The 16,126-nt window shown below is 50.6% G+C and overlaps 1 protein-coding gene across 1 annotated transcript in view; it reads left to right on the plus strand.

Annotated features, from left to right (window-relative positions):
- Window positions 1–16,126, plus strand: part of LOC106855150 (scavenger receptor cysteine-rich domain-containing protein DMBT1-like) — a 67,712-nt gene that overhangs the window by 13,901 nt on the left and 37,685 nt on the right. The window contains 15 exon segments of the mRNA XM_088168529.1: window positions 3,311–3,608; window positions 4,868–5,362; window positions 5,489–5,761; window positions 6,932–7,469; window positions 8,361–8,788; window positions 9,247–9,288; window positions 9,730–10,066; window positions 10,917–11,221; window positions 11,610–11,651; window positions 12,093–12,434; window positions 13,164–13,527; window positions 13,757–13,798; window positions 14,173–14,543; window positions 14,914–14,955; window positions 15,397–15,708. Coding sequence (XP_088024655.1) covers window positions 3,311–3,608; window positions 4,868–5,362; window positions 5,489–5,761; window positions 6,932–7,469; window positions 8,361–8,788; window positions 9,247–9,288; window positions 9,730–10,066; window positions 10,917–11,221; window positions 11,610–11,651; window positions 12,093–12,434; window positions 13,164–13,527; window positions 13,757–13,798; window positions 14,173–14,543; window positions 14,914–14,955; window positions 15,397–15,708 — 4,231 coding nt within the window.

Below are 16,126 nucleotides of genomic sequence, written 5' to 3' on the forward strand. Positions count from 1 at the left end.
TTCCTGGAGGTAATAAATTCGTATATGGCAATAATTTTAACTGGTGATAATTCCATCCAAGACATGATGGCTGTGGAAGTAGGGATGAGATGGAGAACAATATTTTGACTCTCCAGTGTTAGGATGATCATCAGATTTTCTTGTTAAATTGTTAGAAACACAGAAACAGAGGAAAGTAACGGCTCTGGCAAGAGAGTGATGAACGAGGATTAAACATTATTTCACGTTGTGGAAAAGCCTTGGATTCATTCTTCAAAGAATGATACAGTTGTAACTGTCACTATGAAAAATTAAACAAGGAATATATTCTTGATCTGAAGAAATTACAACATTTTTTTCCCCAATTTGTTGGTTCAAAGGATCAAATTAAATTTTAGAACAAAATTAGTTTCAACCTATGTAATTTCTTTCACTATGCATAAAATCCACTGATTTTTTCCGCAGTGTTTTACACAAAAAGTTATCAGTTGACCCTGATTCTCTGACACTTCCTTGCAATCTGTCTGTCAATTAATTTTGACTGGAATTTTGGCTTGAATTTAAATGTGCCCCAAAAAAATAGGCTTATACTAGGGCTGGAGCTGTTGACTTCAGCTGCAAGGTTCTTCAGAGACCCGCCAGTCACACTTAAGAAAGAAAACCTTCAGGTGTGATCTTGTTTTATTTAAAGTCTGCTGAAGCTTTAGGCCATTCATGGCTCCCCAGGGAGACGTGTCACATTAGTTGGTAAGGGTCTCTTGCTATTTTGCTGGAAGAAACACATCTAAATTTCAAGATTCCACTGCCAGCCCAATACCTGACCAGGAACCTCCTCATGAAAGAAAAATGCTGAGATGCATCAGCCAGAATTGAAAGGTATCTTTGGACAGGAACTCTCTTTTTTTTTTTTGGTACAATGAGATGATTGTGAAACCTACGGTAGCATAAATAGTTCCTTCCAGGCAACGGAAAATGTTACTCTTGAGATATTGTCTTTTTGCAAAACCCAGGAAGTTACAAAATATTAAATAACAAATCAAACATATGTTTGTTTCAGATCAGAGGACTGTGGTTGATTTATTGTTCTTCTGTAGAAAAAGAGACCTGTAGGGCCACTCCCCTTCAGAAAGAGAGACTATATATTGTGAGGTCCTTTTTACCAGCAACACCTGGTAAGATGGGTACCACTATGATTTTGACATGGCTACTCTTGTTGGGTCCAGCAGTTCTGGAGGCCAAAACAGGTAAAACACTTAGACTTGTTCCAGGGCACATTGAAAGAATGGTAAAGACTGCTTGGAGTCATCTCTGTTGATTTCAAGAGCAGAAAATAGGTTCAGGCTGGCATTGGTTTGGGCAAAAGAAAAAAGGGAGAATTGGATGAAAGAGCAGAGTTTTGTTCTGCTAAAACTATGAACTAATCATCAGAGTGGATGATAAGAATGATTTTAACCATTTTGTAAAGTTCATGTTCCTGCCATAGGGTCCTACTTATCCCAGTGCCTTGTATCATTGCAAGAATTGTGTCTCTGAGTATGTCATGAATGAGGTATTCTTCCAGTTCTAAAAATTTGATCCAAAAATTATGGAAAGATTTATTTCTTTACTTATTTTCATTGTGTATTTTATTCCGGAGTATATGTGTGCATACATATGCTATCTATTTTATATTACCTGCATTTTTTGGTTTTTCTTGGTACTATGTACCATTACAATTTAACAAAATAGAACATGAAGTTAAGTTTTCACACTCTAGAACTGTGATTAAATGATGGGCATCTAAAAATTATGAGAGATTAAATACTTTTAATTCAACTTTTTTTATGGTCATAGAATTTTCCCTTCCATGATTACTTTCTATCTCTGGGTGATAGTCACCCTGACTGGTTTGGATGACTTTGAGTTAATAGTTCTGTGTATATCTTAGAATAATTGCTGATGACTTTTCTAATGAGTTATTTAAGCTTCATGATGATAATTTATATTGCCACCATTCACCTCATCAATTCTCTTCAGCTATCTCCTGTTTTTCTGGTGATAAACCATCTCACTCTGGCTGCTCCAGTTCTTCTCTGCTCTCTGTCTCTGTGTCCCAGAGCAGAGTATTTGCTGTATTTGTATAATCACAGGCTTTGTCTTTTTAATACCTTTGAAGTGTGAGGCAGGATTCAACCTATCCAATTTCATCCCCAGCTGATGGTTATGCTCTCAAAGTGATGACAGGCCTTGAATGAAAGCAAATAAAACTGGTTTAGGTCAGCTTTACATTCCTAATCCCACTCTGACTTTTTGCCAGGTTTGCTGTTTCGCTTCTCAAGAACCCTCTGAGTAGGGTTCAAAAATGTGCAGGTTCAAGTAGATATTTGAAGTAACAAGTCAGATATAAGTCAAGGGGCACTTTTATAGCTTTGCCCTTTGAAAGTCATACAAATCAGGGCAAATTTAGTTTGGTCACCATTTTGACTGTACTTCTAGCTCAATAGCAAAGAATTAGGTGCAGTGAAGAAATCCTGGAGCTGTTAACTTTTGAGATTTGTTTTGCTTTGGATGACTTAGTGTTTAATAACAAGGTAAATATGTACTTGGCAGCAGAGTAAAATATAACAAGTGCAGCTGCATGTTTTGATTTTCAGAGTGTAAATACTGCAAATCCGAAGTTACAACATTTATTTGCTTGCTTACACTTGGTAGTAAAGCCTTTAATAAACTACTTCACCAAAAATGGATCTCTAAAATCAGGGTTTTCATGCTGGTCACGCCAGAATGTCTAAACAAGACATATAAAACTGAAAAGCAGATAGGCTTTACCTGAATGAATGCAGTAATCAGCTGGAGACATGATAGGTTATTTATTTTTATCAAAATGTAATGACATTTTACTGGTATATAAGAAATAAAGCCACTGAACTCCTATTGAAATCCTTATAATCCTGTTGAGATCATCATCCATTCTGTACAACATTTAGTGGAATTCTTCCACTAAAGTTACTCTTATAAGCTATAGGATTTGGTGATGTGTTGACTCTAGGTCCTTAAACTTGTCCCAAAAAATTTCTTTACTTGCTTAAATCCTTTGTGCTTAGTCTGCTGCCTACCTTTATTGCAGGGATCTTGCATAAAATATACATAGCTGATTTTGAGAACCGGAAGAGGGGAATAAAAATGGTACAAATCACTTAGGTGTCCTCATGGGCACCTAATACTGGTCTGGGAAACACCTTCTAGGGGCAATAGGGGAAGAAGGCAGAACGGATGCTCCTTCCAGTCCCTTCCAGCTTATTTATGATTGTTTTGTGCCCATGTCCTCTCTCCCAAAGCTCCATACGTCCAGCTGGTGAACGGAAGGCACCGATGTGAAGGTCGTGTTGAGATCTATTACAGAGGACGTTCGGGGACAGTTTGTGATGACTTGTGGGACCTGGCAGATGCTGTGGTTGTGTGCAGGCAGCTGGGATGTGGCAGGGCCATTGCAGCTCTAGGAAGTGCCTACTTTGGGCAAGGCTCGGGTGACATCGTGCTGGACAACGTGAGGTGCAGAGGGAATGAGGCGTCCTTGCTGCGCTGCAATCACACTGGCTGGAGGATCCACAACTGTGCCCACTATGAAGATGCTTCTGTTATCTGTTCAGGTACTCCCACATTGTTTTTTACCCCAATCCTGTCGTTTCACTCCACTGACCCTACAGAACCAGCATGGGCTCATGTTTTTCTTACTACAGGTCATGTGAAAACTGTTCTTGCTCATCCATGCAAAGCAATTAAAAACCCCAAGGATCAGATACACTTGGCAGATATGCAGAACAATTATTCCAACTAATCACCTGGTGGTAGCAATAAGAAAACTATTCAAAATTAGAGGCAAAGCTATGTCTGATAGGCAATTTATCAGGGAGAAATGGGGTTAGGTCAACTCCTAATGGATTTGCTATGGGCAATAATAATTTCACAATCACTACTCAGACTGTCATAGCTCACAATTAATTTTGGATTGTTTCTGTATTTTTCAAGTTTTCCTTAGTTTAGGTCCACTAATGCCTTTTTCCTTAGCAAATATCCATCCATTTTGAGTATTCTTTCACCTTGCTGTGTTCATTTCGTTTTCCCATTATTTTTTAGGAGAATGTGGGTTATTTGTATCTTATTTCCTCATGTATTAACAACAGATATTCATGAACCGAGACATGACTGATGACAACAGATTGTTCAGCTGTTTTATATAGCAGTTTTCCACATTTCCTTAGAGAGTAAGAGCCTGGAGAGCTGAATCCATGCTAGAAGGAAGTGCCAACTACACCAGTGATTTTCACTTAGAAAAAAAGAATAAAAATTCTTACAATACCTCTATTAATCTATGTGTGATATGTTCAGAGCTTTTTTAAATGCCATTTATTTCTTGCTTGCATTCAGAGCTCCAATGCCTTCTACAGGCTGCATGTATTCAACAGATGGTTCAGCCTGGTTCACTCCTGCCCTTGCACCAAACACCATCCACAGACCACTGCCCACTGTTCCTGGGGATGTCCTGATCCTCTGCAGAAGGACATTCACAATGGGGACAAGTTCAAGCCCTGCTGCTGCCAGCAGCCCCACAGGTCCCCCTTTTCATGCCAGGAGCCTGTAGATTCTCGGGCTGTGCCTGGGCTGTGGTGTCCTGGGGCTGGGAGCAGATGCCATGCCAAAACTTCACCTGCCACTTCCAATAAAAATTTTAAATTGGATATTATCCACCTCCATTCTCTCCACTGATCCCTGAAAATATGAACTATGCCATCAGGGTAATTGTTCTTGATTTCACTTCATCCTAGAGGAACTGGGCTTGTAGCTACCACACAGACATATCCATTGCACAGTGCTCATGTGTGGGGTGTTTTTCTTCTTTTTTTCACAGAAGAGTCTGATCCAACACCAACAGAGCCAACATCAACAGATACAACAGCACTGGAGACAACCTCCATAGAAGAGACAATACTCACAGAATCAACAATATTTCTAAGAGAGACATCAACGTTAGCATCAACAGATACAACAGCCTCAACACTGGAGACAACCTCCACAGAAGAGACAAGTCCAGAACCAACGACATCTCTGAGAGAGACAACAGTGTCAGCATCAACAGTCCTCACAGAGGAGACGACATCCCCATTGCAGTCAACCACCATGGTGCCACCATCCCCCAGAGCAGAGAAGTCCTTCCTAGTGGAGATGGCCACCACAGTGCCAGTGATGACCCTAGACGACACATCACTAATGACTTCCCCAGGAGACATTTCCTCTTCACCAGAGATGTCAGTGTCATCCACTACCACTGTACCACTGTCATACGCCCTGTCTGATATGATCACCTCAGAGAGATTGGACACCACAACAGAGGAGAGCAAAACAGGTAACCCTGTCCTCTGTCACTCACTGTTCTCTTTAGTGCCCCTGGACTTCCTTCCCAGACCTGATTGCAATGCAGGGAGACTCCCAGAATGACAGGACATGCTCTCTTCCCCCATTAATTGTCCAGCTCCACTTTTCATGTCCATTCTCGTGTCCATTGCCATTGCACTAATGACCTCCTTAGCAGGAACATCCAGCCCACCATATCCAACCAGCACAACGCTACACGCTAGCACGCCAGAGGTGTCCACCTCAGCAGAGATGACCACCTCAGCAGTGACATCCACCTCAGTAGAGATGACCACATCCACCGAGATGACCACATCCACAGAGATGATAACGTCACCATTGATTACCAGCTCGGAGGAAACAGCTATGAGAGCAGAGGGAAGCACATCAGGTAATCCTGTCATCTCTCACTCACTGGTCTCCTTAGTGCTCCCGATCTTTTTACCAAGTGACCCTAACCCCTGGCACATGTCCCGCTGATGGATTTTGGTGGCCTCCCTTGGAAGCAGCCATGCTGACTGTTGCTGTTAGTTAGGGATTAACCCTTGGAACAGCTGTAATAAAGCACACAGCAACATGGTCATCCTTCAAGATAGGAAAGAGACAAAATTTATTGTAACACTACACTGCTTAAATATACTTAAACACTAACTCAAGAACAGAACACAGACCATTGGTCAGGGTGAGCAACACCTCCTGTAAGATGTTTTTACCATAAACAATACAATTTCTCATGATACACATTCTGTAAATAATAACAGGTGCATATTTGTTTGAGATTCTTTCCCTTCTGTTTTTCTCCAAGCTTATGAGAATGCTTGTACTTCTCAGGCAGTCCATGGGAAAGCTCCCAAACTGTGTATCTACATCTGACCTCTCTTGGTAGATGTGGGGCAAAGCAGCAACCTCGGTGTTTTCAGCAGCAGCCTAGTGAGCTGAGCATGTGCCAACCAAAAGCCCTGATTGCACATAGAGAGTACAGCAGGCTGTCCTGGCCTGCAGGAATAGGGTTTCAGAGAGGTGGAAAAGAGCAGAACTGAGGGATCACAGAGCTGGGAGGCTGAGGAAGGACTCAGGGCACTTTGGGCTGGTGTCTCTATGGGAAATGACTGGACAGAACTTCACCCTCTCTACCAGCATTAATGATCCAGCAGAGACAACAACCTCAGCAGAGGTGACCACTACAACATAGACTGCAAGAGAGAAAGGGAGAACACCACTCACTGTTCAGTGTGTGAAACAGCAAAGTCACGACGGTCATTTCAGATGAGTGAAAGAACTCTCCAGGATACTGTAGGAATCATAGGCCAGGGGCTCCTAGGAAATGTGCTATTCTCATCTGCATGACATTGTGCTGACTCTGTTGGGAACCTTTGTCACTGACACCAAATTCTTCCTTGCATCCACAGCTCCAGCACCCAGCACATCCGGGCCATATTCCACAGGTAATTCCAGCCACCCATCTCCATGCCCAGCCTTGCAGCAGCCTTGCAGGCTCCCTGTTGCAGTCCCATGTGGGCACTGGCGTGAGCTTGTCCTTGTGCCTTGTGCCGTGTGCCAGGGGCCAGCGTGCGGCTGCAGGGCGGCAGGAACGGCTGCGAGGGCCGCGTGGAGCTGTACGACGGCAGCACGTGGGGGACGGTGTGTGACGACCAGTGGGACCTGCAGGATGCCCAGGTGGTGTGCAGGCAGCTGGGCTGTGGCCAGGCCGTGGCTGCACTGGACACTGCCCACTTTGGCCTGGGCTCCGGCCACATCTTCCTGGACGACGTGCAGTGCCGCGGGGACGAGCCCTCCCTGCGCATGTGCCGGCACAACGGCTGGGGTGTGCACAACTGCGGGCACATGGAGGATGCCAGTGTCATCTGTGCAGGTGGGTGGCCAGCAGAGTCCAGCAGCTCTCCAGCAGCTCACACCGGACTGGTTCAGGCGTCCTCCATGGGAAGCAGCCATGCAGGGCCAGAGCAGACAGGAGAGCCTGGGGTCTTCCGCTGCCCGATGCTGAAATACCTGTCATGCAAAGTCCCCATTTTTGCACAGAGAGGGCATAACAGGCCCTCCAGTCTCACAGGTGTAGGTGCTCCGTGTGGTTGCAAAGAGTAGGTTTGTGGGATCATGGCATGGGCTGTACTGGGGAGGTCAGGCTGGTGTCTGGATAGGACAGGAATGGCAGGACTTCTGTGCCCTTTCCTCCCTTTATTCCTTAAGCCTAGCATTTTCATGTCCATGTCCATGTCCATGTCCATCCACTGCCACAAGTTTGCTGCCCTTAGTACTCTTTGATTCACTCCCTCTTTTCCTTGCAGCTGCCGATCCAACCCCTCCTGATCAATGGCCAGGAACAACAGGTAATTCCTTCCCACCCAGCATATTTCCATTTCTATAGTGAGCTCCACCCTGCCCCAAGAGGAGAAGAGAGGAGATTTGCTGGGCTGAGCCTGCTCACTGCAATGTTGCTGGTCCCTTCTGCCCACATCAAGGGGTCTTGTCACAAAGGGTCTTGTCATTTGAGGGCTTCTGTCAGGGAGCACCTGAGCCTCAGCACAATGGAAGCTGCAGTGGTGCCGAGTCCGAGCCCAGACACTCCATGGCTCCTGGCTGGGGCAGCAAGTATCAAGCTGATGAGGGCAATCTCTTTCCTCAAGTCCATGTGCTTGCCAGGCCAGCCCAAGACACAGCTATCTGTCCTGATGCCAGGTCACAGTTGTTCTTTGCAGTCATCAAGAAAAGGTGGCCAGTCCATTGTGGATACCCTGTCAGGGCCCATAGCCTCAAACATCTGCAGGTATATGAGTGGTACCCCTCAGGGGATGTCCCATCATCATAGAGCCCAAAAATGGCTTTTTGGCAAATGCCCCCATGCCCTGAGCAGCTCCCAGGACCCCCAGGCTGTTCTCATGGGATTACCCAGAAGATCCTTGCTCATTATGCATCTGGCTTCCATGCACATGGGGTCTTGCTCTCTCACTCCCTTTTCTTGGTCTCTTAAGGTTTGCACCACCTCAAACCAAAGTCACTAAAGGGGCTAAATCTGCAAAAAAAAGTGGGGAGGTGAGGGCTGTGGATGACAGGGATGTGGGAAACCTGATGTTGTGTCTTGTGCCAGGGGCCAGCGTGCGGCTGCAGGGCGGCAGGAACGGCTGCGAGGGCCGCGTGGAGCTGTACGACGGCAGCACGTGGGGGACGGTGTGTGACGACCAGTGGGACCTGCAGGATGCCCAGGTGGTGTGCAGGCAGCTGGGCTGTGGCCAGCCCCTGGATGCTCCACAAAATGCTCGCTTTGGCCTGGGCTCCGGCCGCATCTTCCTGGACGACGTGCAGTGCCGCGGGGATGAGCCCTCCCTGCAGATGTGCCGGCACAACGGCTGGGGCATGCACAACTGTGTGCACGAGGAGGATGCCAGTGTCATCTGTGCAGGTGGGTGGCCAGCATGGAATACCAGGCCTTTGCCATATCACTCTTAAGAACATTCCAGGTCTGTCCTCTGGGAACAGCCAAGCTTAGCTCCCCTACTAGGGTCAGGGCAGAGGCAAGGCTGGAATCTTCTGCCGCCTGGAGATGAACTCTGTGCAATACAAGAGACACATTTTTACATAGAGAGGTCACACTGAGTTTTCCACACTTCCTGCTTCAGAGACTAAATGAGGGGGCAAAGAACAGGACGGTGGGATTGTTCTTTGGGGAGGATGGGGCAGGACTGGGGACAGATCCAGCTAGTATCAGAATGGGGGGAAAGGCAGGACCCAAGCTTTCCTCCTGCTTTAGTCCAAAAGCCTGAGTTTTCATGTCTGTGATCATGACCATGTCCATATCCAAATCCATGCACTGCTACAAGCCTCACGATGCTTTTATTCACGTCCTCTTCTTCTTTGCAGATGCCAATCCAACCACTCCTACTCAATGGCCACTCACAACAGGTAGGTCCTGCTCACCCATCTTATGCCCAATTTTAAAGTGAGGCCCAGTCTGGCACAATAAGGGAAGAAGGGAGTCCAACAGTGCTGATCCTGCTCAGAGCAAGGCTTCTGCTCCCCTTGGCCCATGACAACTCCAGGGTGCTAGAATGGTCCCTGTCAGGGTTAGTTCGCTCCCTGGGATGGCAAAGGGTGTTTCTGGGAATTTCTCAGTGAATCAATGACTTCTGCACCGAGGCAGCTCCAACAGGACAACAGGGGGTGCCGGGACAGGCCTAGAATGCTGTCTGCATGCCTAGAGTCTATCCACAGTAGCAATCCTCCCCCAACCCTTTTTGAGTCTGCAATGCTCATGGTCACTATGGTAAAATCTACAAAACAATGGGGAAGTTTGGGGCTATGGGTGAAGAGTTGATGGAAACCTGTCCTGGTGCCGTGTGCCAGGGGCCAGCGTGCGGCTGCAGGGCGGCAGGAACGGCTGCGAGGGCCGCGTGGAGCTGTACGACGGCAGCACGTGGGGGACGGTGTGTGACGACCAGTGGGACCTGCAGGATGCCCAGGTGGTGTGCAGGCAGCTGGGCTGTGGCCAGCCTGTGGATGCCCCACGAAATGCTCGCTTTGGCCTGGGCTCCGGCCGCATCTTCCTGGACGACGTGCAGTGCCGCGGGGACGAGCCCTCCCTGCGCATGTGCCGGCACAACGGCTGGGGCATGCACAACTGTGGGCACGAGGAGGATGCCAGTGTCATCTGTGCAGGTGGGTGGCCAGCACAGAATACCAGGCCTTTGCCATAACATTCTAAGAGGGTTCTGGGCCAGGCCACGGCAGTGGTGAGGCAGGAGTCATGCAAAATCCCCATTCTTGCAGAGATAGGGAACAGCAGACTCTCCACAATACTCACTGTTGCCATCCACTGATAGGGTAAAGCTCTGCATTGAGGGATTGTTCATTATGGAGGATTTGGCAGGACTGGGGACAGGTCAGGCCACTGCCAGGATGGAGGAAAGGAAGGAAAGAGCTTCACCCTCTCTCCTGACATTTGGCCGCCAACTCTTCCCTTCATGGCCATTGTCAATGAACTCATCACCTCCCCAACAGAGGCATCCAGCCCACCAGAGATGAGCACTACAGAACCAAATCCTGCCACAACCAAGGTGTCCAGCCCTGCACTGCTGACCACCACAATGACAACGGCTACCACAGCAGAGAGCAGCACACCAGGTAACCCTGTCCACTTTCACCCACTGCTCTCCCTGCTGCTCCTGACCTCCCTTGCCAGAGCTGATTGCACTTCAGGGAGTCTCCCAAGTCAAGTCAGTCATTTCAAATGAGTGAAAGAACTCTCCAGGATACTGTAGGAATCATAGGCCAGGGGCTCCTAGGAAATGTGTTATTCTCATCTGCATGACATTGTGCTGACTCTGTTGGGAACCTTTGTCACTGACACCAAATTCTTCCTTGCATCCACAGCTCCAGCACCCAGCACATCCGGGCCATATTCCACAGGTAATTCCAACCACCCATCTCCATGCCCAGCCTTGCAGCAGCCTTGCAAGCTCCCTGTTGCAGTGTCCCATGTGGACACTGGTGTGAGCTCGTCCTTGTGCCTTGTGCCATGTGCCAGGGGCCAGCGTGCGGCTGCGGGGCGGCAGGAACGGCTGCGAGGGCCGCGTGGAGCTGTACGACGGCAGCACGTGGGGGACGGTGTGTGACGACCAGTGGGACCTGCAGGATGCCCAGGTGGTGTGCAGGCAGCTGGGCTGTGGCCAGGCCGTGGCTGCTCCACAAAATGCTCGCTTTGGCCTGGGCTCCGGCCGCATCTTCCTGGACGACGTGCAGTGCCGCGGGGACGAGCCCTCCCTGCGCATGTGCCGGCACAACGGCTGGGGCATGCACAACTGCAGGCACAGTGAGGATGCCAGTGTCATCTGTGCAGGTGGGTGGCCAGCAGGGTCCATCTGAATGGTTTTGGGTTCCTCCACTGAAAGCAGGCAGGCTGACTTCTCTTGGCAGAGCTGGGGCTGAGTGACAAGGTGACAAAGAGCAGATTGAGAGATTGTAGAGTGGGAAAGATGGAGCAGGCCTGTGAGCAAATCAGACTGGTGTCTGGATGGAGGAAAGGCTGGGCAAAATCCATGATCTTTTCCCTTTGTCCTTCAGACTGGATATTTCTGTCCATGTCCATGCCCATGTTGAAGTCCATGTCCATGTCTAAGTCCATGTCCACGTCCACTTCCATGTCCATGCCCACATTCACATCAATCCATTCTCACAATCCTACTCGATTTACAACCCATTTGTTCACTTCCTCTTCTTTGTTGCAGCCACTCAGCCAACTCCTCCTGCTCAATGGCCAGTCACTACAGGTAAGTCCAGCTCACCCAGTTTAAGCCTGCGTTTAAAGCCAGCCCAAACTGGCAGGATAAGAGAAGAGGGGGCTCCAACAGGGCTGATCCTGGTCAGTGTAAGGCTGCTGGTCCCTCTGCCCCTGATATCTCCAGGGTGCATGAGTGTCCCCCTCAGTGAATGGGCCACATGCAAGGGTAGCAAAGATCATTTCTGCTCTTGACCCAGGGTCTTGAGCAACTCTGTCCCCAGGCAAATCTAGTAGCCCCCAGCAGGTCCATGGACAGGGCACATGTGCCATCTCCATACCCAAAGTCTTTCCTCAGCCACTGTCCTCTCCTCTTCTTGGGCTCTACACCACCCCAGATCACGGTCACTGTGACCAAATCTCCAAAAGCGTAGGGGAGATGGTGGATGCTGATTTGGATTGAGCCCAAACCCTGCCTTGTGCCATGTGCCAGGGGCCAGCGTGCGGCTGCGGGGCGGCAGGAACGGCTGCGAGGGCCGCGTGGAGCTGTACGACGGCAGCACGTGGGGGACGGTGTGTGACGACCAGTGGGACCTGCAGGATGCCCAGGTGGTGTGCAGGCAGCTGGGCTGTGGCCAGGCCGTGGCTGCTCCACAAAATGCTCGCTTTGGCCTGGGCTCCGGCCGCATCTTCCTGGACGACGTGCAGTGCCGCGGGGACGAGCCCTCCCTGCGCATGTGCCGGCACAACGGCTGGGGCATGCACAACTGTGGACACGGGGAGGATGCCAGTGTCGTCTGTGCAGGTGGGTGGCCAGCAGATCTCCCTCAATACAGCTGGGGCAGAGCAGCAAGATGGCAATGTGCAGGTGGATGAGTTGCACAGTCAGGCATTTAGAGCAGGATACTGGGCCTGTGTGAGGATGGAGGGAAAGGTGGGACAGAGCTGCACACTGTATTCCCTGTTGAATCCTACAGCCTGGCTTTTCATGTCCATGTTCATAACCATGTCCACATCCCTGCAACCTGTTGCCAGAAACCTGATGCATTCACTTCACTTTTGTTCACTCCCTCTTCTCCTTTGCAGTGGCAGAGCCAACACCTCCAGCTCAGACTCCACTCACAAGTGGTAAGTCCAGCTTTGCCTGCTTATGACCATGGCCCCAGCCCAGCACAAGGGGAGAACAAGGCAGTCCAACAGTGCTGATCCTGGTCAGTGCAAGGCTGCTGGACCCTTGAGCCCATGACACCTCCAGGGTGCATGTCCAGTGTCCCCCTCAGTGAATGGGCCACATGCAAGAGTAGCAAAGAGCTTTTTGTTGCTTAATGGCAGGTCTTGAGCATCTCTGTCCCCAGGCAAATCTAGCAGCCCCCAGCAGGTCCATGGACAGGGCACATGTGCCATCTCCATACACAAAGTCTTTCCTCAGCCACTGTCCTCTCCTCTCCTTGGGCTCTACACCACCCCAGATCACGGTCATTGTGACCAAATCTCCAAAAGACTAGGGGACATGGTGGATGCAGATTTGGATTGAGCCCAAACCCTGCCTTGTGCCATGTGCCAGGGGCCAGCGTGCGGCTGCGGGGCGGCAGGAACGGCTGCGAGGGCCGCGTGGAGCTGTACGATGGCAGCACGTGGGGGACGGTGTGTGACGACCAGTGGGACCTGCAGGATGCCCAGGTGGTGTGCAGGCAGCTGGGCTGTGGCCAGGCCGTGGCTGCTCCACAAAATGCTCGCTTTGGCCTGGGCTCCGGCCGCATCTTCCTGGACGACGTGCAGTGCCGCGGGGACGAGCCCTCCCTGCGCATGTGCCGGCACAACGGCTGGGGCACGCACAACTGTGGACACGGGGAGGATGCCAGTGTCATCTGTGCAGGTGGGTGGCCAGCAGATCTCCCTCAATACAGCTGGGGCAGAGCAGCAAGATGGTAATCCGCAGATAGATGAGTTGCACAGTCAGGGACTTGGGGCAGGATATGGTTCCTGTATGTGGATGAAGAGAAAGGTGGGACAGAGCTGCACACTGTATTCCCTGTTGAATCCTACAGCCTGGCTTTTCATGTCCATGTTCATAACCATGTCCACATCCCTGCAACCTGTTGCCAGAAACCTGATGCTTTCACTTCACTTTTGTTCACTCCCTCTTCTCCTTTGCAGTGGCAGAGCCAACACCTCCAGCTCAGACTCCACTCACAAGTGGTAAGTCCAGCTTTGCCTGCTTATGACCATGGCCCCAGCCCAGCACAAGGGGAGAACAAGGCAGTCCAACAGTGCTGATCCTGGTCAGTGTAAGGCTGCTGGACCCTTGAGCCCATGACACCTCCAGGGTGCATGATTCTCCCCCTCATTGAATGGGCCACATGCAAGAGTAGCAAAGAGCTTTTTGTTACATAACCGAGGATCTTGAGAACCTCTGGCCCCAGGAAGATCTAACAGCCCCCAGCAGGTCCATGGACAGGGCACATGTGCCATCTCCATACACAAAGTCTTTCCTCAGCCACTGTCCTCTCCTCTCCTTGGGCTCTACACCACCCCAGATCACGGTCACTGTGACCAAATCTCCAAAAGCGTAGGGGACATGGTGGATGCCGATTTGGATTGACCCCGACCTCTGCCTTGTGCCATGTGCCAGGGGCCAGTGTGCGGCTGCGGGGCGGCAGGAACGGCTGCGAGGGCCGCGTGGAGCTGTACGATGGCAGCACGTGGGGGACGGTGTGTGACGACCAGTGGGACCTGCAGGATGCCCAGGTGGTGTGCAGGCAGCTGGGCTGTGGCCAGGCCGTGGCTGCTCCACAAAATGCTCGCTTTGGCCTGGGCTCTGGCCGCATCTTCCTGGACGACGTGCAGTGCCGCGGGGACGAGCCCTCCCTGCGCATGTGCCGGCACAACGGCTGGGGCATGCACAACTGCAGGCACAGTGAGGATGCCAGTGTCATCTGTGCAGGTGGGTGGCCAGCAGGGTCCATCTGAATGGTTTTGGGTTCCTCCACTGAAAGCAGGCAGGCTGACTTCTCTTGGCAGAGCTGGGGCTGAGTGACAAGGTGACAAAGAGCAGATTGAGAGATTGTAGAGTGGGAAAGATGGAGCAGGCCTGTGAGCAAATCAGACTGGTGTCTGGATGGAGGAAAGGCTGGGCAAAATCCATGATCTTTTCCCTTTGTCCTTCAGACTGGATATTTCTGTCCATGTCCATGCCCATGTTGAAGTCCATGTCCATGTCCACTTCCATGTCCATGCCCACATTCACATCAATCCATTCTCACAATCCTACTCGATTTACAACCCATTTGTTCACTTCCCCTTCTTTGTTGCAGCCACTCAGCCAACTCCTCCTGCTCAATGGCCAGTCACTACAGGTAAGTCCAGCTCACCCAGTTTAAGCCTGCGTTTAAAGCCAGCCCAAACTGGCAGGATAAGAGAAGAGGGGGCTCCAACAGGGCTGATCCTGGTCAGTGTAAGGCTGCTGGTCCCTCTGCCCCTGACATCTCCAGGGTGCATGAGTGTCCCCCTCAGTGAATGGGCCACATGCAAGGGTTGCAAAGATCATTTCTGCTCTTGACCCAGGGTCTTGAGCACCTCTGTCCCCAGGCAAATCTAGTAGCCCCCAGCAGGTCCATGGACAGGGCACATGTGCCATCTCCATACCCAAAGTCTTTCCTCAGCCACTGTCCTCTCCTCTCCTTGGGCTCTGCATCACCCAAGATCATGGTCCCTGTGACCAAATCTCCAAAAGCGTAGGGGAGATGGTGGATGCTGACTTGGAGTGACGCCAACCCCTGACTTGTGCCATGTGCCAGGGGCCAGCGTGCGGCTGCAGGGCGGCAGGAACGGCTGCGAGGGCCGCGTGGAGCTGTACGATGGCAGCACGTGGGGGACGGTGTGTGACGACCAGTGGGACCTGCAGGATGCCCAGGTGGTGTGCAGGCAGCTGGGCTGTGGCCAGGCCATGGCTGCTCCACAAAATGCTCGCTTTGGCCTGGGCTCCGGCCGCATCTTCCTGGACGACGTGCAGTGCCGCGGGGACGAGCCCTCCCTGCGCATGTGCCGGCACAACGGCTGGGGCATGCACAACTGCAGGCACAGTGAGGATGCCAGTGTCATCTGTGCAGGTGGGTGGCCAGCACAGAACACAAACCCTTTACATTTCATTCTAACAGGGTTCTGGGATTGCCAGGGCAGTGGTGAGGCTCAAGTCATGCAAAAACCCCATTCTTGCACAGACATGGAACAGCAGACTCTCCACAATTCTCACTGTTGCCATCCACTGATAGGGCAAAGCTCTGCATTGAGGGATTGTTCTTTATGGAGGATTTGGCAGGACTGGGGACAGGTCAGGCCACTGCCAGGATGGAGGAAAGGAAGGAAAGAGCTTCACCCTCTCTCCTGGCATTTGGCCGCCAACTCTTCTCTTCATGGCCATTGTCAATGAACTCATCACCTCCCCAACAGAGGCATCCAGCCCACCAGAGATGAACACCACAGAACCAAACCGTGCCACAACCAAGGTGTCCAGCCCTGCACTGCTGA

This window comes from Sturnus vulgaris, chromosome 8 (genome assembly GCF_052056855.1).
Source record: "Sturnus vulgaris isolate bStuVul1 chromosome 8, bStuVul1.hap1, whole genome shotgun sequence".
Classification (NCBI taxonomy): Eukaryota; Metazoa; Chordata; class Aves; order Passeriformes; family Sturnidae; genus Sturnus; species Sturnus vulgaris.